The 27,196-nt window shown below is 38.7% G+C and overlaps 2 protein-coding genes across 11 annotated transcripts in view; one reads left to right on the top strand and one right to left on the bottom strand.

The window, feature by feature from the left end:
• LOC138941272 (glucose dehydrogenase [FAD, quinone]) overlaps positions 1-27,196 on the bottom strand; it is a 266,478-nt gene that overhangs the window by 189,316 nt on the left and 49,966 nt on the right. The window lies entirely within an intron of this gene.
• The window catches only part of LOC138941271 (kin of IRRE-like protein 1), a 347,460-nt gene that overhangs the window by 290,180 nt on the left and 30,084 nt on the right, over positions 1-27,196 (top strand). For all 10 annotated transcript variants that reach the window (XM_070310778.1, XM_070310779.1, XM_070310781.1 and 7 more), the window contains 5 exons: positions 9,041-9,131; positions 9,283-9,395; positions 12,201-12,367; positions 19,984-20,128; positions 23,905-24,035. In XM_070310778.1, the coding sequence (XP_070166879.1) occupies positions 9,041-9,131; positions 9,283-9,395; positions 12,201-12,367; positions 19,984-20,128; positions 23,905-24,035 (647 nt within the window). The remainder of the gene's footprint in view (positions 1-9,040; positions 9,132-9,282; positions 9,396-12,200; positions 12,368-19,983; positions 20,129-23,904; positions 24,036-27,196) is intronic.

The following is a 27,196-nucleotide window of genomic DNA, read 5'->3' as shown; positions in this document are numbered from 1 at the left end:
CTCTTGCCAGGCAGAGGGAACAAAGCGCGCGAGTGAAGAGAAAAAGGGGGAGAGAGAGAGAGAGAGAGAAAAGGGTCGCGTGTTTTTATTAAAAATTATAAAAGCTCGCGCTTGTTAAAACGATCGGGATGACGTGCCCGGTTGTAAGTGACAGGCTGACACGTGATATTCCGCTCCGCGGGGACCTTTTTTGCGCGAACGAACGTGCGTAATTCGCGTAGTTATTAAAACGCCGAAAACAGATACGCGCGGCGGAGGAAGGAGAGATATCATCATAACCGGCATACACTTACGTAAGGGAATTTTATATGCGTATATATATATATATATATATATATATATATGTATCTTTGCCTTTCTCTCGTAATGAGATGCGCACGTTCGAGTTGCATTATCGAATTTTACGAAAGTTACGGTTTCAATGCATTTCCGCCCGCGGCGGCCGTTATTTCCGCCGCTTGTTATCTTTTACACGCATTTATCCGAGAGCCGAGAGCCGCGAATCCGCGCCAGAAAATTCTGCCGAGGAGAATTCGCGCAAAATCTGCGTCTCGGATACGCCCGGACGGTCGGTCTAATCTTCATAAAACGAATGCAACCGCCGCTGCCAGGCGCGACGAGAAATCCGAAAATAGGAGAGCGTCTCTCTCTCTCTCTCTCTCTCTCTGTCACGCGCGCAATTCCCCTCGTTTTGTAAAAACGGCGCCGTGTGCCGCGTAATTAAGCGGCGCGCAATGTCGACGTTGATGTAATAAAAATGAGAATTTAATATCACGCTCATCATTCTCGAGTTTGCCGCTGCGTTTACCATCTAAACGGATGGATCGATGATAAAATGCTACGTGCTGCGCGTACGTAAATAAGATTTTTAATAAGTCGCGCGAATATTTACACGCGGTCCCTTTGACGTCAAAAAGGCATTAACAATCATATTGTGTTACTCGTTTTAATTTATACGTAAATTAGTCGCATAAACAGTTTTAAAAGTCAATTACCGCCGCGCGGTTTATTCTTCCTCGCGATTTTTTTTTTCTTCCAAAATAAACGGAAAGAACCATGCAGGAGAATCGAGCCTCGATTACACACTTCCTTCTCGAGTACTCTCTTACACGCGACTTACAAGTAAGCTTAACCCTCTCGCACAAGTTATAATCCGCGTTATCTATAATTTATGACAATGCCGGTGAGAAAATTTTACGACTCGCTTCGCTCGCAGAGAATTTATTGCCAATTACTTGACTTCGTGCCCGGAAAGAATCGAGGGTCCCTCTACGAGGATGTATATACGCGCGTGGAGGACTCTTTCGCCCTCCTTCTCGCCGCATACGCGGGGAAAATTTTCGCTCCCCCCTTCTCTCTCTCTCTCTCATCTCATATAGATTCCGATATCACGAGTTGATCACCGTCGATAGCGACCTTCGAATTCATTCAAGCAAGATGCAACCTCGGATCACTCGTCAAAAATGGAAAAATGATTATTATCGGTGTGCGAGGGAGACGAATGATGTCAAGGACCCTCGCACAGTTGTAAAAAGAAAGTAGCAGTCTCTCTCTTCGCACAAATAAGAAATAATTTTGCCATCGATGGGACCCGTGGGAGAGTGAGAGAAGCAGCACTTTGGGATACTGTACTCGGATAGACGGAGTATTCACATTAATCGCGGTGACAAGCGCGTGACGAAAATCGAGATGTTGGATTTGATTTCGGAGGACCGGTGTTTTTATAGCGACGCACTACAATTAAATGCAAATTCCACGCCGTCGAATATGCAATTTTCCACATGTCTAACAAGAATATTAATATCGGGGCGAATTTCATCGACGGAAAAGTTATTTTCAGATATATAATATTTTAAAATATATTTATACTTTTTTTTTTTTTTTTTTTTTTTTATAATAAGCTTTGCGTTTTTTATCGTCGACATCATCTGAAGACAATTATGCAATATCCCCAGAAATTACAATTTTATATCGCGTAATAATAATTGCCAATCATTCGAGATTTTTTTTTATAAAATATAATAATCATCCAAACCAATATATATTCTTGATGTGAAAAATTTATCTTAAAAATTAAACTGCGTAAAGTAATTTAAAAGAGAGAGTAGTTTGCAGGTAGCGATGGTTTCATGTGTAAACGCGTAGGAAAAACGTCAAAATCAATGACAATTAGGTAGGTTTATCTTGTTTACACTTTTTACACTCATTCAGATTCTTTGCTCTCTCTTTCCTCAACGCCAGAATATATATTCACGAAAACGCAAAATCTTAGGGTTTTTACAGACAAAATTCTACAAACATAATGCATATGTATAGAGAAATTAATCAATGTATAGAATGCCATATTGCTACCTTCTTTGTACTAGACGAGTCATTAGATATGAAAATAGAGAAATATAAGGAGAGAGAAGAAATACGAGGAAATATAAAACTGCAAATTGCGTATAATGATCGTGATCGTGAATTTTCAGTTATCGCTCCCTCATAGCGATAGACACTATAGCGAACTAGTTTATTTCGGCCTGCGTATGTGCGCGAAACAAACGGATATTTCGCTCTCGATTCCTCCACATTTTTTCCAGTATATAACTGCGAAGCACTCTCCCTATTTCCCCGGAGCGTACGTATAAGCTTGCTGTGCCGCGTTTATCGAAGAGAATATTCGGATAAAACGAATACGTATTTATTCTTCGCCAAATCTCTCCGTTCGGCGCGATATATCGTTGTATCGAACATCAGCGGATGTTCCGTAGCCGATGCGATGGAAACGCGCGCTCTCGCGTAATTGCATAATTAAATATTTAATCAAATAGATTCACCGACCGTACATAATTGCGATCTAATTTATATATAAATATATATATATACACATATAAATCATTGATTAAATATTTGCTCTTCTATTAAATTGCATGACGATGATTATTTACGTTTCGAACAGAGTTACGGCTCATTCGGACTGTTAGTTGATAAAGAGAACGACGCGCATACGTTACCCTCCATGTGCGATGTGTGGAATAAAAGTAGACTGCGAATCGTAACCGCTTATATCGGAAAGTTGTATTTCAGTTGAGCACGTATCCTCGTGATACAGAGATGGTATTTCGATTGTAAAAATTCATTCGCGTTCACCGCGGTATTGAAACTAAACGCTGATGAGAGGTGAAGGAGGGGAGGAGGGGTTATAAGAGACGATAAAAGTGGCGCGGCGGGGCCGACGAGAGAAAACGTCGAAGGAATTTTTTGCGATACCGCGTAGAAAATATACGCCGGACATCGAGTGGAGCGGGGGAGTTTTTATCGTGGCACGGAAATCGATATTGACCGGCGAAACGATTCGAATATGATAGCGCGCGATGATCCGCAGCATCTCGGAAAAACAGAATGGGGAGGTGGGGGGGAGGAAGGGAGAGAGGAGAGGGAGGAAAATATAATCCAGTATCAGAGGTAATCGAGCACGTAAACTCGCAGAGATCGTAAATCGCGAGATCGTTTCAATCGAGAATAAGATACGGCGTACAAGTTGATATAAACGCGATATTTAACTTCGATATCTCTTTCTCGCTCTATCCAAAAAGCGTGAGTAAGCTTGAAGCGGCTCCATGAGAAAAAATCCCGATCTTATATAAATGTCGCACGTAAACGTCCACGTAACATCGTAAAAATTCTCTCCCTTCCCCCCCCCCCACTCTACCCTCTTTCCCTTCGACTCATAATCTTGAATAAGATTTACTGTCGTCGTTTTACGGCCGCAGGTAATTGGACCGATTGGCGATTGGACTCTCGCGAGCGATTTAATTGTACGAATCTACCGCGATGAGGAATGTCCGTTTTACCCACGACGGGAGATACACAGGGTGCGATATCTATCCTCCGATATAATACGCAACAGTCGATAAAACGCCGGATATATCACGAGAACGACGAAAATATTGATATCGCAGGCGTAATAACTATAGCTCTATCGGTTTCGCGAGCTGAAGACGCAAAAATCTCCCTATATATATCGCCCTCTTCCTACCTTTATATTTCCGTAATACCGCTTTACCGATCTGTCAATATGAACATTTCTCTCAATTCGTCGCTTCTCTCGCGAAATATTTCATTCTTGGCGCTTTCGTAAACTTTCATATCGATCACAATGATAACGAAAATATGTAATGATGTTTTAACCGTAATATTATACAATTAAAAAAAAAAAAAAAAAAAAAAAAAAAACACAAGAGTTACTAGTCACTTTCTGTAATTTTTTTTAATACAATTCCGATTTCTAAATTGCTCCATCACATCAATTTTATAGTTAAAGTTGTAAAAAAGGACTATTTTAATGTTATTTATTCAAACTTTAAATTTTTTTTAGATTATTATATATACAAATTTGATGCTGAAATTGACAAATTCAAAATTTATACAAAAATATTTGCATATATATATATAAAAGTTTGTAAAAATTTATATATTTTTAAAATTTTAACATCTGCTGTATTAATTCCGTCATTTTAAATTTGTCAATTTTGACTTTTGATTTTAGATTCATATTCAGCGATTTGAAAAATCCTCACGATTGAATAAAAATAATTGAAAATTATTGGGTAGATCCTCCCCTATATTTAATCATTAATATGTTATTAAACATAGTCGATACAACAAATTCTTTTCTCAAAAACTAAAAGTCCTAACAATATATTTAATTTTGATTGCAATAAAACTTCTCCACAGACACACACATACAACACATCGAATTGTATAAATAAATTATTATCGTTATAAATATCTCTTTTTTTAGTGGAAACAATTTGGAATCATATTCAGCGTCAAAAAAAATTACGGAAAGTGACTAGTCTTTGGAATCGAAAAAAAAAATTAATTTTTTGTCCAAATGTGTCATCATCGTGGACTTGCACAAAAAACAGAGACGGTATATCTTTCCTTCGAAAGATATATTACAGTCGGCCCCCGTAGATCCTCGCACTATACGGGAAGAGTATCGCGATCGGTTTTAATCAAACACAAGGAGTCTCCTGAATCGTGACGAGGAGGGCGCCGAGAAGCCGGGATCCCGCCGGAGGATTCGCCGAGTCCCTCGACGGAGTAGGTATTTGCTTTGAGCGGAGTTCGAACAGTTTACGACGGTAAACTTGTTAGATGTGAGACTCCGGGCGCGCTTTTGCGGCCCGGTCTTAATCCCGGAAGATATCGTCCGGTATCCGCGGATTAAAATCCGCACTTTAGCGCCCTCCGTTTCTCCCCCGTTGGTTATCGTCGAGCTCGAGGGCAACGAGAGGTGGGATGCGAGACGCGTCGTTCTGTACCAAGGAGAAGTCCGAATATAGTTCGAGCACTTAAAGTCAACGCCAGGGGCGCGCTACCAAGATCTTACCACCTTCCCCCTCCCGTCCCCCTTATTCCGTTCAACCGTCCAACCGACCTTTCGCTCGAGTCCCTAAGTACTCATGCAAACGAGCGGCTGAGCTTACGAATTAAGTGGAACCGCCGCATCGTTATAGCGCGCCGTCTGCTCTCTGAAAAATGCTCACCGTCGAATTAAGCGTACAGCACTCTGGCACAAAAGAGCCGGGTCCGTGTTCCTCTTTCTTCCTTTCTTTTCTTCTTCTTCTTCTTCTTCTTCTTCTTTTTCTTCCGGGAGAGTTTTCTCAAAGCGACGAGATCGCCCGATTTGGCCCGATTTGTATAATTAGCGACGACGAGGCTCACATGGACGTTCGGCGAAAAATATAATTTTCTGCGCGTAGGACAGATTCTTAGAATAAAATTTGTCTTGTATTGAAAATATTTCCAAATGTTGCTGTGTGCATAAATTTAAGAGCAATCGATAGGAGGAGTACTTTTATCAGTGAGGATATTATGGATTAAAATGGTGACCAAATTTCCAGGGTCGATGAAAACATACTTAGTTGTTTTTCCATTTTACGTTTTACTAATTATGACAGTAAGATTTTAGTGAAAAATAGTGAGATTTCGCTATTTTCTATACTTTGACTGATATCACTGCTTATCAATGATAATACAATAATTTCATTTAAGAGAGTATCGAATATACTGGCGTTCTTGAATATAATTTATCGTTTGGTTAATTTTTATTGCGTGACAGAACAGGCGATATATCAATGTATGCTTTTATTTATATCTCAAGACGATAAAAATATTATTAAATTTAATTGAAAAAGACACGCGCAATCTCGCATTTATAGATCCACGAAAATGAAATGGTAAAAAATCCCCCTTTATCTCTCAAATTTATTTACCGTATCTGTAAAAAAGTCATAAACTCTCAGGAAAAATCTAATAGAATTAAACATAATAGAATTAATTTCGAGAGATGAAACGGCAGCATGACGTTGGCCAGACTGCGTTGCGCGAGAAAAAGAAGCGGGACGAACAGGGAGGAAAAAAACAGGGAGGATCGCGGCGGTGGGAACGATGAGAATCGGGAGCAACGAGACGGTTAAAACGCAATCAGGATTGGCGGGCATCGTGAATAACAATGATATGAAACTAATCTAAGCGAGAGGCTGTTTCCGCGTCGCGCGCTATGCGCTTTCCGGCTCGAGATCAGGTTGCAATTTTTTAAGTGCCGCGCCGATGCTGCATCGGACCTGATTAAATTGCGTTTCCGGCGTCGCACGCCACCGTGAATAACAATGAAACGATGGCATTCGGATGGCACATTTTTTCCCTGCAATTCCGCGAGGCTTCGAGAAATCGCATACCGTCCATTTTCCCGGCGATTTTCGCTCGACTACGCCACGCGCCACGCGTATGTACCATAGGTTGAAAAAAACAAAAAAAAACAAATTTTTCCTCCAGAAACGATTTCATATTCTGCACAACATCATATCGATAAGGAAATATAAATATTGATAACCGCATAACATCTATATAAAATGTAAAATAAATTCCGGATTCATTATGTTACGTTAAATTAAATTGAGATTGACTTTTGCGAATGGAAAATATTTATACAATCTGCAATAAAATAAATCTTTGTTTATTGTTCTTTTTTTTCGTTTCCGATGGAATTTTTATAATTCTAATAGCATTTTTCAAATATTTTTTGGGACGTATACTGCGCGCGTCCCCCAGTGGTGTGAGAAGAATTTGTGGAAAACACATATGCTCGCAAACAAAACAGTTTTCATAAGCAAAGTAAAACTCATTTTTCACAATTTTGAAAATTTGAATTTTTCGCGACCGTCAATTTTATCGATTTTGCTTCCAGATGAATTTCCGTGACTCGCGTTAAAGCTACAAAGGATAGATGATATACCTGCCACAATTTTTTACTGTTACAGCTAGCGAAATAATCGAAATTTATATTAATAAAAAAGAAGGGCTATTTCAACAATTCAATAATCTCGAAAATTTTCAGTATTTTTCTCTCACATTTTTTTATTTTTGAATGAACATAATTGTGCTATATTAAACGAAATTTATTGCGAATGGATTCAAACAATTTTTTTTTAAACAAAAATTTGCGAAATGTATTATCTCAAAAATTGTTTATTTTTTTGCACAAAGAAATTACTGCATATTTTATGTATGATTTCTCTCGGTAGGGTAATTAATTCGTAAATAATTGTTCATGACGCGCGAATCTATGAATCGCTTTCAGATATATAAAGCACGGTCGGAAAATTTGAATCAGGATTCGCATAACATTATCTATAAAAATTTATTTCAGATAGAGAGAGAGAGCGAGAGAGAGAGAGAGAGAGAGAGAGAGAGAGAGAGAGAGAGAGAGAGAGAGAGAGAGAGAGAGAGAGAGAGAGAGAGAGAGAGAGAGAGCTGAATACACATCCTCAATAAGTATGAAATGAAGGGAAATTGCGCAGAGACCGACACTATTTCTCGTAACAGGAATTATTTCCGTCTGTATCCGGTGGAAGCTGCGATTACTGTCGTTACACGGTTCTCTTTTGATCACATCGTCAATCTGTGTTCCACAACTCCGGCCAGGTAGCACAAATATTGGCGCAATAATCAGCAAACTAATATATATCGCAATAAAATATCAATACAATTCTGCATCAAATAAAGTTACTCTCTCTCTCTCTTCCCTTTAACAAATTATTTAAAAAACTCTAGGACGGTTACATGCACGAGCACAAAAAAGCGGCTATTGAAATCTTAATATATTATTAGAAGAAAACTATACATATATTACAACATACACATGTACATATATTATTAAAAAAAGATTTAAAAAGAATTGATGATATAAAGAAAGCATTTTGCCGTATTGTAATTGTGTCAATCGTTTTTCTCATATCGATTACCAACAGCTTCGCGAACTGAAACCGCAGCTAAAATGCGCCGTTAATAGTCTCTCTCTCTCTCTCTCTTTCTCTCTTGATAGGAAATAAGGCACATTGTCTAAACACTTTAAAGCGATGACGAAGGGCAAAAACTATTTTGCGTACGAGCGAGCGATGTAATATACCGCATTTACTTTCGCGCACACTTTATTTCGATATCGAAAGAACCCGGAAGACTCTGCGGAGGCCCGCCGTGTAATCTCGTTTTTAATTTTTCAATCACTTTGATCGCGCTTTCCCGAGCCATGTATATTCCATTGTATTTATTGCCTTTCCCTCTCCCGCTTCTTTATCGGCACGGCTGGCAAGCTATAATTTCCGGTTATCGAGCAAACAGCGGCCTCGGAAAGACCCCCGAAGTCTCTCTTCTAGTTTTTGTTTGGCATACCGCACGGAGAACTCGGGGGATATCGGCTAATTTAAAAGTTCTCGGAGAGAAACTCGTCTACCGCTTAGTATCCCCGGCAAAGCTCGTTGCATCATGTATACGAGCTTCTCTCGCGCCCATCATCCTTCGTTTTTTCGGCTCTAAATGATAGGTACGAAAAATACGCGTGGAGAACTTTTACGGAAAATCAATTGCGAGAGACGAGCTAGATTAAAACCATCAGCCTCGCGCAGATAACGCGTTATGAAACTTAAAGTAAAATAAATAACCTTAATAAACTTAAAATAAGTTCCGTCGTCTTATTCGTTTGTTGCAGGTAAGCCGCAGCCCATGGTCAGATGGCTCGTAAATGGCCGGATGAGAGACGAGGAGTACGAAAATAATGCTGGCGATGTAATCGAGAACAGGTACATACAATTACTTCGACAAAGATATCAGGGCGTGCATATTTTTTATGCGCGGAATATTTTCTCGTCTTTTTTTTTTTTTTTTTTTTTTTTTTAACTCTATCTGACATGCGATTAATTTTTCACATGTCTGCTTAATTTCTCTCAACAGATTAACGCTACAGCCCATCAGCCGGTCTGATCTCGGCTCAAACTTTACCTGCGAAGCGCGCAACACGGATTTAGTAGACGCGAAGGAAACCTCGATTATTTTGGATCTTAATTGTAAGTAAATTAAATTAAAATTAAATTCTCTTCTTTCGTCGATTCTCAATTGGGGAAAAGATTTCTCTGGAAGAAAAGGTGATATCTAACGGAAAAAAATTCTTATGTTACGAATTTTCGCTTTTCTCTCTCTTGTAGAAAAAAACCGAATGTATTTTATTAAAAGCGCAATAGACTAATGAAAGTAAAGGGGAAATATAAATTCTTATCACGTGGCTAACAAATCAGAGAGGCCTCGCCCCTAAGCCTATCTTGTCTCGCATTAACGATAAAATCTACGAGACACCAAAAGTGGGCCAACATCCTTTGCTCCCTCGTCGCTGGGTGAGTCGCCTTTACGGGAAGATAAGGCGAGATAAGACGAGAAATATATTGAGCCCACTTGCTCGAAGAGTGGGGGGGGAGAGGATGCCGGCTCTCCTTCATCGTCCCTCCCATTTCCTCTACTGGGAAAGAGCCCGAAGAAGCATGAAAAGCAGACTATTCTCTAGGCTTGGCGAAATTAGAATTCTTCGTTAACTCCCTAGCGCGGGGATAGGAGAAGGACGAGGTGTAGAATACGAATAAGATCCTAATTTTCGTACTACATCGAAAAATTGGCAACCGCGCGAGATTTTATCTCGTGGGACTATCCAACGCGACAGATTCGAGACACTGATAGGGATTTTCGTGTTCGCCGCCGTTTCCACCCGCGACCCTTCGATTATTCGATTACCGGCCCTTGATTCGATTACGCCGTTATCCATCACCGACGTTCTCGTAAGGATTCCATTAGTCTCGTTCGCTTTTTTTACGCGTGTATTATGGAAATGGGAATTTCGTTTTTGCCCGGAAAACATTCGTGATCGATATCGCGTGCAATAATCAAGCCCTCCAAAAATCAGGGATTTTCGCCGAGCCCACTAACGAAATTGAAGGCCAGTTATCGACGAGCGAGAAGACAGAGAAAGATAGAGAGTCCCATCATGGCGAGAAATAAAAAAAAAAAAAAAAAAAAAAAATACAGATTGAAGCGATCAGAGAGAAAACCGTGATGAGAGGGAAAGAGAAGCGTATCGAGATGTAGCCTGATTTAATGATTAAACGATCTTTTATTTTTTATTACTTCGGCAAAGTGCCCGCGCGTATTTATGTCCCGTCGTGTCGTTTTATTTTATTAAGTCGCGAAATAAAAACCAGGGTTTTTTCGTACAAACAGGATGCTCTTCTGTGCTTTCATCAGTGCGCATCAATCGGGAGATCGCCGTATCGACGGGCCCATCAGCGCTCATTAGCTTTTGCGCTCATTAAACTTTGAAGAATGATGAAAGTTGGCGAACGTTATCAGGATCAAGCTCCATTGCTACGATAATAGCATACATATTTGTATTCTATATTTTATCTGACAGTGCCTCGCATAGATTGTTATTTCAATTTCAAATTTTATAAATATATAATTACATAAATATATATTTTTCAATATATGTCCAACAAACCACAATACGACATTTTCAAAAAATTAAATAACCGATAATCTATTTCTTTGGTAGAAGCCCTCCAAAAATTGTGTATGTCAGATATTTATTAAGCCGAAAAATGGGACATAAAAGAAAAGGAGAGAGAGAAAGAAGTATTCTCCATTAGAATAAATCATTTAATAAAGCAAATGGAACGTTAAATATTTTTCCTCATTAGTATTCGCTGGAAAAAAGGGTGATAAAAGATAATAAATAATAGAGATGAGTGACTATTATTATCGGAGCAAAGTACATCGCAAACAACCGTATGGAAGCTTCTGTTCACGGTTTTTCATATTTCACAGACGAACGAATCGTATCTAGTCGACACCGGCGAATTGGAAATCTGAATTTATTGGCCGACAGAGCGATCGTCACTTGGCGAGAATAAAATTTAGGACATTGCAGTTTTTATCGCACAAGCACACACGTACACGCGTACGCGAAGCTCAATAAAGTGCGAAATTATTTAATAATAGAAACAATGATTGTGAAAAGTAACAATGCGCTTCGTGGCCACGGGGTGGGAAAGAGGGCAATGCGATGTATAAAATAATTATACGACTAAATAGTCATATTTTGTGCAAAAATATTTGCGAATAAATGCACGTTAGATGCACCGCACGTTCGTCCGCGTGCGACGTCAAATATATTTGTTTAACTTACGCAATTACTTTCACGTTTTGCGCGAGACGCGACGGTCGTATCGATACGACGAAACGAAATGCTGATATGCTTCGCCCAAAAGCGAAGGGCGGCTGCAATCTATCATTTTATAACGTGAGATCCATTTTTTGGTCGATTCGACATGGCCAGGGTTTTTATTCTTTTTTTTTTTCTTCTTGATCCGTCATTTTTAATTCCTTGAGGCAAATTGTAGTAAAATGTTGATCCGAAATACAAAATATCAAGTGTATTTTTATGTTTATATTAGTAGACATTTTTGAGAAATGCCAACTTTATTAACTTCATTTTTAAATTCATTTGAGTGGGAATTTTTGAAACGTTTATATAATTTTGAAGAGAGACAAGCAATTGAATGTTTTTATTATAAAAGATGAAAATTTCTGGCAGATTATGTTGAAGAGAATGAAAATTTTATATGCGGAAATGTTAAATTAATTGATTGAACATTGCTAGTTTTAGTTATTTGAAAATTATAATACTGAGAGTATTGTTAAGAGATGTTTGACTTTTTCTAAGAAATTCAGCCGAATACTCTGGTAAAATTCTATGGCTCAGCATCAGGCTCTATGTTTACGCATAATGTATAGACAGTATTCTCGAGAGTTATCCTTTTTTTTTCCAGTGAAACCTCTAGCTGTGATCATAAGAAGGCCGGGCAGGAAAGGAATCGGCAACGAGTCCCTTCTAGCGGGGAAGCGATACGACATGGAGTGTGAGACTAGTGGTTCAAGGCCACCCGCGGTGATAACCTGGTACAAGGGCCGGAGAAGACAGCTGAAGCACACGACGGTAAGGAAGAGGAAAAATAAAGAAAAGTAACGCAGTGCGGATCGTCGAGCTAGAAGTAGCCGCTTCTTATCCCTCTCGTAGCTTACCGCGTGGCGAGTCCCGTATCTTTTATCTCACGGCCTGTACAAAAGCCCCACCTCCTCTCTCATCCGCCTCCTTCTCTCGCGACCTGTCGCTTTCATTTTTGTGCCCGGCACTTTCATAAAGCACCGAGGATACGCAGCCAAGGACTCCGCGCGCTTTGGGTAATCCGCAGGGGTGCGAACTTTATCTCTCGGTTACACGTGCTTCGATTAATCATTATTTGCTAATAGCATCGCTTGTTGTAACGCGATTCGATTTGTACGTAATTCCCGCGGCGCGCGGAGGCACGTAATTAATGATTGAGCTTATTATCCTCGAGTCGGGTCATCGTCGTTAATTAATCGTCGACTAGGAGTTTAAAAAAAAAAGAGACCGGCAGCCGGGATAACACAATAGCGCCTTGTCAGACTCAATTTCGTTGAGTTGTTTCCAACTTTTATTTATAAAGCTTAGGAACTTTGTGTCCTTTAGCTGTATTTTTTCCCGTGAATTCGTAAATTTGTATAAACGAGTTCGTTGCGAGTTTTTCCCGCGCTGAAAAGTCTGTCGAATCGGAAATTGTACGAGATTTCAATTAATCGAACGCATATTATTTTTGCGCTCAATATCTCGGAGGAATGTTGACGAAAATTCGTCAAATTGTTCTTGGTCATTCGCAATAATAACTCAGTGCTATACACGTGTGTGTGTTGTTTAAATAGGCATATACATGTGTGTGTAGCTTGTTAGTTTTTTTAGCAAAAAGGCTATTATAAGTCAAGAAGAAGTCTATCGTTTATAAGAACCGAGAATAAGAATTCTCTCGGCGAGAATAAGAATTCTAACAGCTCTGAGGCATCGCTCTCGTTTATACGGCGTTCTCTCCTCGAAAAAATTGCCACTTATTCGCGCCAATTAAAATCCTTGCGTTCGAATCGAGTTGACTAACGAGACCAATTGATGCTTGAGAAATAGAATCCGATGCCGCGAGTCATTTTCTCAGCAATACAGGATATATCCCAATATAATAGCGAAAGTCAAGTCAATTTTCCAATGACACTCCCGTGAGTTACGTGCCGGTTTCGAGCTTGTTCAGAATGAGACGTTCGAAACGAGCGCGGGGAGGAACGTCTGGGATAAAAAGGTCGAAACGCCCCGGGGAACCGATAACTACACCCCTCGGTAGAGAATCTTTCCCCTGGGAGAGATTCTCGCGAGGGGGAAGCACAGTCATAAGACCTCGGGCGGACCAGGACAAAGAAGAAGGATATAGAAAGCGAGAGAGAGAGAGAGAGAGAGAGATAGAGAGACCAGGTACAAATAAAGAATCGGTACTCTCTCCGAACGGATTGGATTCGCCTGAGCTTGAGTCACATCCGATTGTGATAGCGGGTTGAAAGCGAATCGAAAGGGAGGTTGAAAGCGGCGATAGGGTCGGCGGGTAGCGGAGATCGGAACTTTCGAGACGTGCCGATTGAATTAAGCAGCCACACCTGTCGACTCCAGATATTTTCATTGGCGGCATGCTAATTGCCAATTAAGCTGTACCGATTCATGGTTTCCGTTCGCAATTCCAGGTTCGAACATTCGCTTTACATTTACGTCTCTCTTCTACGAGGGGGATAGCCGCGCGCCGTGACTATCGAAGGGTGATGTCCGCTCACCGTGTTTAATGATAAACAAACGAAAGCAAGTTGCGAATATCGAACGTTTCGAATGGTAACGCGATCAGAGTTGATTTACACGAACGAAATAATTATAATAAAAATTATAATATAATTTCAATAATCATCAAACATATAGTAATATATAAAAGAAATCATAATATTTTTATTCAAATTTATCACATTTATTCAAATTAATATTATATATTACTCAAATTATAAATATTATTCACATTTTTTTTTTGGTGCACGAACAGATGCGTAATTTATAATAATAAATATCTTAATTTTATTATATTTCAATTGTACAATAAATGTCGCAAAGAGGAATGTACTTTTCGTGTAATTGGTATTGTAAAATTCTCTCCGTGTATCTCGCGCACGGCATGGCATATATGTATCTGTTATAAATATTAAAAAATTCGAATCGTATTTACATCATTTCGCATGCCAACATTTCGTTCTCGACACAGTTTTTATATCTAAATATACGATTGATTTTTCTTTTTCGAAGAGATGCTGGATGTTTGTTTGCATTCCGATACTCTTCATTTCCTTTTCGGGAAGGGAATGTTTATAATATTTAGAGAGGAGTGTCGGGGAAATTCTCGCTGTTTAATATCGAGTTACGTAATACTCGTCAAAATATTATGATACTAAAAGCTCTTTCCGCTAGACGTGGCCGTTACAAGAACGGACGCGAATCGGCGGGAAAATCTGCCGCCGGGAATATTCGACAACATTATCCGATAATGTACGTAGGTATCGTCAAGAACGCATTACTGTTTGCTTTCTAGGGTATCTGTTAAACTACATCTGAACGAGGCCGAGGAGACGAGAAACCCGCTCTCCGCGGGGAATCGTCATTTATTAATAACGACGTAATGAATAAAACGTCAAATCGACGGAAAAGATATATGTCATGTGTAATTATAAAAATTAAATTGCTCCCATAAACTGCTGTATTGCGAGCCAGGAAGATCGTATATCGATCAATGGTTATTAATTATATAATGCTGATATATAATTGTATAGGAAATGAAACTCTTTCTCTCTCTCTCTCTCTCTCTCTCTCTCTCTCTCTCTCTCTCTCTCTCTCTCTCTCTCTCTCTCTGGTCCGCTATTAATATTATATTAGATGATAATATTAATAGCGGAGATTAGATTATAATATTAGATGATATCTTGCTTTGACCGTCCTGTTAAATTTGAAGGTCCATAAGTCCGTATCACGATACTATATGCGCGATGTCGGTTCTATCGACATTTTCTTTAAAATATGAAACGTCGTAGAATATAGGTCATACCATTCATCTCGACTTATATCTCGTCCCGCTTATATCAATAAGAATATCCAACATTTTATTCGAGGTGATCTAGATATTATTAAAAAGTAAAATATTACGCAGAGTTGCGCGTGATTGATGGCATATGTGTGGCCTCCTTGAAATATACGGAACAAATTTAGCTATATTTAAAGCGAGCGATAGCGTTAAATCGAGCAAGACGGATATATTCATATATTTTTCATCTTTAATTATAATGGGACACGATTGTAACGGGAATTGCCGTTTCTGCGAATATCTTATCGCGGAGACGCGAACATAGTAATCGTACGATCTTCCTCGACGCAATTTCCGGGCGCGAGAAAGTTCATCATCGACTCGGACTCAAATGGAGATACCTCGATCACGTCGGACGTTACGAAACTTTATATGTCGGGATGCCGCTCGAATCGCGCGATAGTTGAATACGTACGGGAGAGGAGGGAAAGGGGGGGGCGAGGATGTCCCGTGGGACCCCGCATTATCGATAATCCGAAATCCGGCGCTGCAACTTCCGCGCGTTTGGTCTCAGAGAGAGGGAGGGAGAGAGAGCGTACTCCGGAGTTGGTATTGTCTCCGGGCGTTGTGACACGCGGCCCTAATTAATTTCACGTACTTCATTAACAACCTCCCGCCGCAATGCTCAACGACGTTTTGGCGTCTCCGTCCCGTATCGCGAACGCGCGTATTCCCCAAACGGGCGAAAACTCCGTTACTGGTTGTGTCTATGCCGTCTACTTACGTACCTGGAAACTAATGTACTCTCTCTCCCTCTCTCTGTTACTCTTGCCGTGCAACAATTAATTTTATATATTTTATCTTTTGTTGCGATATAATGAGATAAAAATTTCTTCACCGTAATAAGAAAAGAGAGTTTCTTATCTTATGTAATAATTACATCTTCGTCAGAAACCACGTCACGAGAATGATTGATTGCCAAGCGGCAAAAATTCTTGCGCAACCCCATGTACGCACCCGTTTATTCTACACCGCGGTGTAGATTTTTATCTTTTTTTTTCCCGCAGTTATTATTTAATGATTCCACTTTTGATTCGTTTTGGCTCGTAACGTGAAAACTCATCTTGGACATCGCGTCGTTTATTTTTGTCTATTATTTTAAAATGTACCTCCGTGTCTCTTCAGTTTTCTCTCTGAACACTTTTCACATGAGTGATACGAGCGGCATAATTTACAATACAAGCAGCGAATAGCTCTCACGTTTCTTCGTTTCCGTATGAAATGTAAGCGAAACCTCGCGCTCAGAATCCGCGCTGCTTAGAAAAGATTTTTGCCGCGTCGGAGGGAGCTTTTTCGAGGGAACGAGTTTCCGACAGATGTTACCGCGGTTGCTTACGCTCTCTGTCCCCGCGGGACCTAATATAACTGAAATTAACCATGGGTTGCGGCGCGCCGGATCAGATTTTTCTCTCATTGTTTTTTTGTCATTCCGTTTTCGCTCGCCACGTTGCGCCACGTAATTATACCGTGCGAGAGCGTTTGAAACTCGATCCTTTCTTTCTCTCTCTCTCTCTCTCTCTCTCTCTCTCTCTCTCTCTCTCTCTTTGCTCGCAAAATTATTATTTTTTAAATTATATTTATTCATCTCCTCCCCCCTTCTAAAGACGAGACAAAGAAGAGCGCGCATTACAATATCATTCTTTTAATCCTTATAATACTAACGTATATTGTAATGGATTCTTTAATTAATCAATTTTATAATATATTTTCAAAAGAGAAAATAATATATATTCTTAATACTTTTTATCTTTAAATCCATCATTGATACATTATTATTAGATTATGCATCTAAATACAGTATAATACGGTATACACAATCCAGTGTGCAAAAATTATTTAATTTTTGTATTTGTGTTGCGCGTGTGTCTTTGAGATCTAGTTTTTAAAGTACACGATATGTTAAATTATACATAAGATTTTATTTTAAATTTTATATATAATTTAACATGTACTTTATATAGAGGAGATAGATCAATATAATTTAGAAAATAATGATTTTTAACAATAAACCTGTATCAGCAAAAGAGCCGTTTTCACGCTAGAGAATCAAAGACTAGCAAGAGAACCTCGCGAAGCTGAAAATTCTGATTCCGATGAAACTTTATACATATGTAGATGGGATAAATAGATGAATTTAGAAATTTCCAATTGTGTCTCGTGAATCGATTGTGTCTCGTGATAGCCATCGATTATCCATATTCGTCGTAATTCTCCAAACATAAAATAGTAATTTTTTCTATCGCCGGTATGGGGCTTGTCTATTCCTTGAACATACAAATATAGATTTGTGAATATAATAATCGAGATTATAAATTGTGAAATTTTTTGTTTTTGTTTTTATGTGTGTAAATATTACACGATGCAGTGAACATATTTAGAATTGTAGTCTTGTTCGCGACGCTCGTTAACGGCTGTGTTATCAGCCCTCTTTTCGTCTTTTTCTTTATATTATTGTCTGCTGTATTATAACAGCTCTTCCCGCTGTTGCCATTTTATTTCCCTCTAGAGAGCAACCTTCTCTCTTTGTTTTCTAGTACCTTCATTATTATTTGCTTGTGGAGCGTGATCGCACGTTTCTCTGCAATACATAAAATGTGATTATTTATGTTTGTAAAAAAAAAAAAAAAAAAAAAAAATGTTTTACGCAACGATACAATACGTTCGCTTAAAAATATTTTCTCAATATCTTCTCGATTTCTAATTGGACTACAAGTTTCTCGTTTTTCATCAATTCAATATTATCTCGCTGGAGTTTTTCTGCCTGACTTTTGTACTCCTTGTACAACGTCTTCCATTGTTTATTATATTTACACTTGATATGCAATCGCGTGAAACGCGGTCTGATCTTTCTGGCTGTATAAAACTTGGAAAGCTCGCGCGATAAATTCTTATTTCTGGGTGTAGATCGTTTGTATTATTTTGTTCGACCGAATGCATGTTTACCGGTTGAGGGTCGCTGCAAACGGAATACGGAAACTTATAAATTTTTAACGATATCTTAATTTTTAATCTCAAATTTATGCACAATATACATGTGTATATTTATATATTTTATATATATATATATTTATTTATATTGTTATTCATAATTATATAAATATAATTTTTTGTAATGTAATTAAATAGTTTTTATTTAAGATACATAGTATATTTCTCTCGAAAGTTGAGATCCTTATTGAAATAACAATAATGTAGATTGTAAAGATCATATGAGACATAATATATTCTCGTGATTATATTATAATAACTGTTAATATCACGAAGCAGAACGTGACATTGTAAAGAATTATGATACGAAACAACCAGACGCAAGGAAAGGAGGATAATGCGATGATTAGTATTTATCAACGTTGTCGATAACATTACATATTCATAGAGTTACGAAAATTAGCCTATACGTAGTAGTTATATGATTAGCATAATGATTAAAACACGAAGCGACTAATAGCTGAGAGGCAGGTTAGATTTTGTGAAACTCAACGCAAACTAGAGTGGGTTAACAACGCAAATAACAGAGATTCTAGAGACGCAAATGATTGAACGGGAGTGCGCGCGGCAGCGAATTGGATGCTTTGTATTCAGATGCTAAATGCAAAATTAAATATTAAAATGAAGTCACTTATCAGGCCGTAACGACGGTAAATTATGAATTAAACGAAATTAACGTAATTACGCGAATAAAACCAACTATGCTATTTTTTTGAGATTTTTCTTCTTTATTTCAATAATTAAAATATAAATTGTAATTCAATAGTTAATTTATCGTTTCCGATATACCGCTGAAATTTTTTTTTTTTTTTCCAGACTTATGCTTCACAAAATGTAGCGAATAAAAATGAAAACATCTAGAATAATTTTTTTTTTCTCAAAGAGCCAACTTTATACAGAAGTATTAATCATTCGCGAAGCTGATAGAACCGCCTTATCTCTCGCACTTACTTCCGCATCACGTCGAGTCGCGCGATGCGCATAACTTTCCGTCGCGAGAAATTGCGAAACGCGTTTTCAAGAGATCGATTCAGGCGGCGCGTTCCTAGTTCCTTGATAGAATATAGCAGTTGGCAACTAGGACTTCCGCCTGAGCGAAAACGCGCATACCCCGTTCTAACGCGCGTGCTAATTCAGCGTCGTCTATCTCGAGTCCGGGGCGTCTCTCGCATAAATGTTCCGACCTCAACTGTTCGAATTTGCTGTTTGCATTGACTGGCGTGGCAAACGAAAAGTTTCGCAGGCGGATACACAATGGCAATGATAGGACAGATGCAGCGGGCGAATATAACGGCGGTTAAGACACAAGATCTCTCAAGATTGACCGAACTTCTTTAGCTATTTAATTTCGTTGTTAATATTGCAATATATTGTATATCTGCGATGTCCGCATTATCTATTTTATTAATTCGCTCGCTTATAAGCTCGATTCATGCACGAATAATTTATAGATGCGCATCGCAAAGTGTCGACGGTTCCCGCGCGATTTACGGAGCGAACAAATCGACCTAATAGATAAGAAAGATAATTTCACAATTTCGCCTGGTATGGTCCGCAGGAGGAAAGATCGGAGAATCGAACCGTCAGCACGGTGGAGTTCGAGCCGGGTGTGGAGGATCATGGGAAATCTATCACCTGCCGGGCGGAGAATCCAAACGTGACCGGACTCTACGTCGAGAAGTCCTGGAAGATCGACGTCGTGTGTGAGTACACGTTACATTTTTCCTTAACGTTTCAATTTCTCGCGGACCGTAAACTCGCTCACGACCGACAGATCGCGAAACTGATCGCGGTAAATCGAATACGACAACACGACGAATGCTACGTTACGGTCTTTATCGATCGCGAGTTTATCGTTTTCGCTCTCTCTCTCTCTCTCTCTCTCTTTCGGCTTTATCAATTTCTGTAAATCGCACGCTCACACACACCCACGCGTGTCGTAAAAAAGAAAGAAAGAAAGGAAATCGCCCGATAAACACCATCTTCTCATCTTCATTGGAATCCCGCCGAATCGGTTGACTTTACGAGCATCTTTTCATCCGCGTACATCTCCTTTTGCGCGTCCTTTTCCCTTTGTATCTCAGAGCGCGCGCTTTTCCCCCTTTTTACACACGTCAATAAAAGGATCTCCGCGAGATTTCCCATAAATTAGAATCGAAATCCAACGCGGGCGCCGATTGTCAGGTACCTTCGTCAGAACTCTCCATCTCGAGATTGTCGTAAAAGGAAATTGTACTTGAGAAGAACAACGCGTGGAGAGAGTGACAATTGGCAAGAGTAAATATTGTAGAATCGTTGATGGGTTTTAATTAATTTATCTATGATATATTACTAGCTGCGTTTACGCATTTATTTTCTTCACCGCATTTATATTCTCAGCCATTTTGATAGCTCTTTTGATTACGAGATTCGACGTTCTTACCTTCTACTGGTGATGCCGCAATTCGCGAGATCTTGGATCGCTGAATGCAATGTTCATTCCGACGCATACGATTATTACGAGCGAAACGAAGATGCTTTCTCCGCGTAATGAGCGCGTAACCGCGACGTAGGAGGAAAATGATGCTGCGATATATTTGCGCGCGAGTATTTCGAGCGAGACATCGCCCGCCGCCGATTTCACCGGACGTCTGTGAAATTTATCACGCACAGCCACGCTCATCCGGCGTCGTAAAACTTTACGTTCGACTTATATCGAGAGTTATGACACGCTTCTCGACGCATATTAACCCTCAGATAGCGAACGACGTGACAGTCGCGCGCATGAATGTCGGGTCAATTTTGACTCCCGTAGTAACAAATTTTTTTTATACATATTTTATAATAAAGTTTTACATTGGGTTTCAGTATCGTATTATATTTAATACTATGTGCATGTAATAATTAAAAAAAAAAAAAAAAAAAAAAAAAAAAAAAAAAAAAAGTATAAAAAAACAATTTGTTTTTTATCGATGAAAAAAAAACAAGTTTTCTCCAATATTTGTTTTCTAATAGAAAAAAATAGTCTTTTTACATGTCTAGTAGCCGATAATATTGTATCTTGTTTATCATCTTGAGAATCGCTAACACGAAAAAACATCATTTCACATTTGACGGCCCCAGAAAACGATGCGAATTATATTTTCCGGAGTCTTTGTCTCGGTACAACGCGATCTACAACGATAACTTATTACTAGACGACGATTTTAAATTTCTTACAAGTCATAAAAATCTCGTTTTTGTCTTTAGCGTGTAGTTTGGAAGAAGCAATAATAACGAACGCTTTTACTGTCGTGCTATCATCATCATGCGGGTATAAGGCAGACTTTATACGCGCAAACGGGTCCTTTTGAATCGCAAACAAACCGTCACTTCGCTCGCGCTCGCGATAAAACGGTTTAAACGTTCAACACACCGCTCGTCGACGACTCGTAATCTGGAAAGTTTCCGCGCACAAACATCATCCGTCTTTAATCTACGTCAGGGAAATTTCTCGCAGCATCTCTAATGTTGCGCTCGAATAATAGCGTCTTAATCTTTATAAACGTTGAATTATAATAGTCGATTTATCGCGAAAAGAAAGTATAAAGAATTTAGTGCAGCTTATTCGATCTAATCCATCTTTTCTTGATAAATTAAGAAAAAATTAATTTGCATTTTTATTAAGTTTAACACAAATTCAACTATCCTAATTATTAATCTTAAATTTAATTTCCTCAGCCTTGCGATCACTTTTCGCGCGCTCTTTAAAAAATGGGTTATCAGTGCAGGCACGATGAATCGAATGTTTTTAAAGAAAAATTGGGGGTGGTACGCCAATATCACAATGCAAATTTATATCCGCAAATGTCGACATATGCGCACAGAGAGGAGTGAGCTTTGATAGAATAAAGACTGGCTCTCTTACGGTTTGCGCGAGGCAGCCGTGTATCTTATCGTATGTTCATTTTAATTGTATAATACGTATAAATAACGGGAAAAAGCGAGAGCCGGATGTGCGCGCGCTCGGATATTTTTTTCAATTTTGCAGAGGCGCGTGCGTTACTTTGGCAGCGATAAATTTCTCGATCCCGGTACGGTTTATCGTTCGTTCTCATCTGTCCGCTCGCACCTGCACGTCCGGCAAAAATATAGTCGGCGAAACCCCGGAAAATGTACGTAAGGAGAGCGCGGATGCGGGATTCGCGGAGCGAGAAAAACTGCAGAATACGGGAAATGATGTCGTGTCACGTATTCGATTACGTTGATCGTTCTACGAGATCCGAAATTGCGCCACTTATGTACGTCCCCTCGTCATCGTCGTCGCAGTCGCCTATCGATCCGCGAGATAATAAAAGGGAAAATCGAGTCTTTTTGGGGGTTGGGGGGGAGGGGAATAATTTCTTCTTTCGACGCTTTTTTATATTAATGAACTTTGCCATAATTTACAAAGGAAACGCGTTGGGTTATCGGACGGTAGATCACTACAGTAGAGCTAAGGGAAGGATTGACGGAAGGGTTGACGAGATAAAACCGGGAGATAAACCGACGTGATCAAGCTAATTAATACTATTTCGCACGAGTAATGTGATCCCAGAAAAAAAAGAAGAGTCAACTTAGAAAAGCGGAGGATTTATTGCGATGGACGATAAGGTTCTGTGAGAAAATACGTTGGCAAAATAAATGGAAAAAGCTAAGAGAGAGAGAGAGAGAGAGAGAGAGAGAGAGAGAGAGAATGATCGAAGGCATGATTAAACTAATGTGTACGCAGTAAACGTCAGATACGAGAAACAAATAAAAAACTCGATCGTTGAGAACCACTCGTTAGCTGAGCTACGGTAACATCTACGAGCTACCGCGAAAACGGGTGCGAGATATTATTGAGAGTCCCACGGGCAGGAAAAATATCGGCGCTAATGGAGGCTGAAGATTATGCCACGGACGTAACCATATCGACAAAAATCGAGATATTGCGCTTCGAGCCCGGTAATGAAAATGCCGATTATGGCCATTTTACGGCTTTTATCCGATTTTATTTACGATACCACGTATATCTTACGAAACGTCTGAGTAAATAAAATTTATCGTTTTCATTTATCTGTGTTTTTATTTTATTCTCTAATTAAATTATAATATAATAATATTATAATCTTATTAGAAAATGAATTTTTTCAATAATATATAGTAATATTATTCCCTAATAAAATTGTAATATTATAATTTTTATTAGAGAATAGAATAAATGGAAAGAGCATTTTATTAAAAAATAATATATTAATAATATATTAATTATATACATATATATATATATACATATATATAATATTATTAATATTTTATTTTTTAAGAAAATTTTAATACAATTCTCGTTATTAGTATCTTAACAAATGATAAAAAAATCGAAAGATAGAGGCAGAGAGAGAGAGAGAGAGATCGATATAGCAAAGTGTATGTAGCCTTAAGATGTCGTCGGCTGATATACAATACAATATAGAAAGATTATAATATTTTGTGCTTGCAGACCCACCGATAGTATCGTTAAACCTCGGATCGACCTTAAGCCCAGAAGACATTAAAGAAGGGGATGACGTGTACTTTGAGTGCCACATTAGAGCCAATCCTGCCTGGTCCAAGCTCATCTGGATACACGATGTAAGAATTTTTTTTAATACCGCTTCTCATATATTATTTTTCTTTATGCGATGTCATAATTAAAAATATGCATACATACAATATTACTTAATACTACATAAAACTTTTACGCAACGAAAGTATCGAGCATTGAGTGGAATTTCATTAAAATCCTTTATTTACATATTATATGAGTTACTGTCACGCGACATATAAGAATAAGAAGCGTTGATTATGCAAACTCTATCTTGAATTTTGTCAACTAACACACACATTACGAATTTATAATATATATTTCCCAGGGATATTGAACCAATATAACTTTTTTTAAGTAATACGATAAAAAAATATAGATCAATAAAAAAGATAGGAGAAGAAGATTAATTATTTCTTTTTTTGGCGCTGTGAATACAATTCTGGCTTTTAAATTGCTCCATCACGTCTTAGTTTTGAGAAATTTCTGGTGAAAGTTGAGAAAGTGGATTATTTTAATGTATTTTATCATGTTATAACTACGATGACATGTCGGAGAAGTTTTGTTGCTAATAAAGTTAAGTGCGATGTTAAAACTTTTAGCTTTCAAAAGGAATTGTTGTATACCATATATCGGTTATGATTAATAAAATATTCATTGTTAAATATAGAGCTTAAAAAATTGCGGAAATTGACAAATTTAAAATCAATCAAAGTCATATGACAAATGTCAAATTAAAAACGGTCGCAGAAATAGATGCAAAAATTTATGTACACATTTAGTGAACTTTTAATAATTTAATTTATAATTCTCCTTCTTGCAGTAGACTTTACATTTTATTATAAAAATCTTATCATAATCACAATTGTCAACGAATTTGCTTTGAAATTTTAGCATGTCATCGCACACACATACACACAAATACAATATAGTTAACTTTGATTATAAAAGAACTTCTTTACACGTTACATACCGTAGCTATAACATAATACAACACATTAAAATAACATCTTATTCAACTTTAATCGAAAATTTTTCAAAATCGTGACACGATAGAGTAATTTGGCAGTCGGAGAATCGTATAGACTTTCTTTTATATGTCCGAAAAAAATTATTTTTTAAAAATTGTGTAATCAATGAAAACGTACACAGAATTTTACAAATTATAGATTTCAAATAATGTCGAAACGTAAAATCGCCCGTCAACCGTATCGGATTAAATTCGTGGGAACTATCTCTCCGTCCGTATCTGAGGGAAAATAAAAAGGGTGTTACGAACATAAAGCGGGATATCAAAACCAATGTTAGTCAGTCCCAGTCTCATACGAGGTACAGTAGTTGCCTCCTGAGATCGCCTGCCTGCTTATTCTAGGCAGCACCGCTACTTGAATTTCGGAATGCTACTCTACCGTCGCGCATTGTGTATACATCTACCCGTCCTACCTTAGTACGCGGCAATTGCAACGGAGTCGCAAGTTAAAGGAACGCTCCCAAGGCGTATTCGGGACGAGAGACTATCAGCGACAAACTTTAGCACCGTGTATCGGTGGCAGAGCCGCGAACGCGCACTTTCTGAATTCTAATCGTCCCGATCATCACATCAGGGTTGCGGAATCGCGCGTACTTCCCTATACGACACAGCGATTACGAATGGCCGTGCATTGATAATTTTCCGAAATGTCGTATCTCGATATCATCCGCGAACGACGACGACGATATACAGACGGGGGACTCGTTAACGAAATGTAGAATTCGATTACACCCGCACCCGAGCAAAGTTCAATTTCTCCCCAACGCGGTCGGTTACGCGATTACGAACGGCTGCGCATTAATCTTCCCCCGATGCGCGTCGGGGATTTCTCTTAACTTTCGCGTCAAACTCTCTCAAACAATATAAGGAGACATCGTCTCTTTCGAACAATTCTATACAAACTTTGCAAAAGTTATTATTTTATTGCATATTATGTTGACGACAAACGAAATATATAGTGTCGACGGTGATCCGATTAGGGTTTAATTCGCAGATGTAATTTAAATTACAGAACGATACGATTAAAATAGTTATTTTCATCGTGAGTCCGCAATTTTACCATACGCAATGTAATAAAATTGAAAGACATCTTTCCGTCGCGTTCGAATAATTATATAAAAATTTTATGAGTAATGATTAATTATATATTCCAGAAATATATATTATACATATACTTTGAATATTTACAATTCCACTATTTTCTACAACTCTTTCTCTTTCTCTTTCTTCCTTATTTTAAAGAATATATTTATTAAAGTATTTTGTTTATTAAAGTTTGATAATTTTTACAAGTTTATTAACAATTTTCCGCTGCATTTTTTTTTAATTTTTAAGAGAGAGGTTATATTACACGTCTTCTTAAATTTTAAAGTATCAATTCAATGCCTGGCGAAAGATTGCGAAGTATATATATGTGCCATAATTATATTACCATCGGTTAGCCGGGAATCTCCGTAGGGACGCGCGGCGACGATGCATTAGACTTTTCCGGGCTCAACCCGGCCTCATATCCCTTTCGTGTTCCGTCGCTCACTTTAACCCGGCTCATCCCCCTCCCCCTCGCTCCCTTTCGTCTTTTCGTTTCGTCGCTACGGCGACCTCTCGCCGTAGGATATACGTCGCGAAGGGCTGCAGGAAACGGGCTAACGGTGGGCGAGCAGCAGCAGCAGCAGCAGCTGCTGCTACCGCGAAAGAGATTTCCCTCGAAATTGCATCTTAAAAATATGATCCGACTTCATTCCGGAGGGAGAGCATCCGACTATCACGCAGTGTCATCCCTGTCCCTTCTCCCCTCGTTTCCCTGGCGTCTTTCCCTTCCGCGCAACTTCGCTTCCTCGCTCGTGGATAGTCTTCCGAGTCGAGCTTCGCTTACGAGCAAAACGATCCGCTTTTCTGGTTCACTAAGCTCTTCTCGTGTGCTTTGTACGTGCCTTTAAACGACGGATGGATCACCTAACTAAACTCGCGCCGCGTTATCGGTGAAAAAATGGATTTGAAAAAATTATCCGCTATCACCGCAGCCGGAAATCCCCAATGATTTTATCGAAATTTCCTAACGAAAGATAGTATGTACAATTTCTTGGGGTATTTAAATAGAAATAAGTATTCCCAAGTCGATTTGTCGATTGAATTGATATATTCGATGAAAAATAAGTTGTGTGTGTGTGTGTTTTTTTT

Source organism: Polyergus mexicanus, unplaced genomic scaffold (genome assembly GCF_030449975.1).
Source record: "Polyergus mexicanus isolate NDT 795.1 unplaced genomic scaffold, iyPolMexi1.0 SCAF_18, whole genome shotgun sequence".
NCBI lineage: Eukaryota > Metazoa > Arthropoda > Insecta > Hymenoptera > Formicidae > Polyergus > Polyergus mexicanus.
The sequence above is the reverse complement of the archived record's forward strand: the minus strand, read 5'-3'. Positions and strand labels throughout refer to the sequence as shown.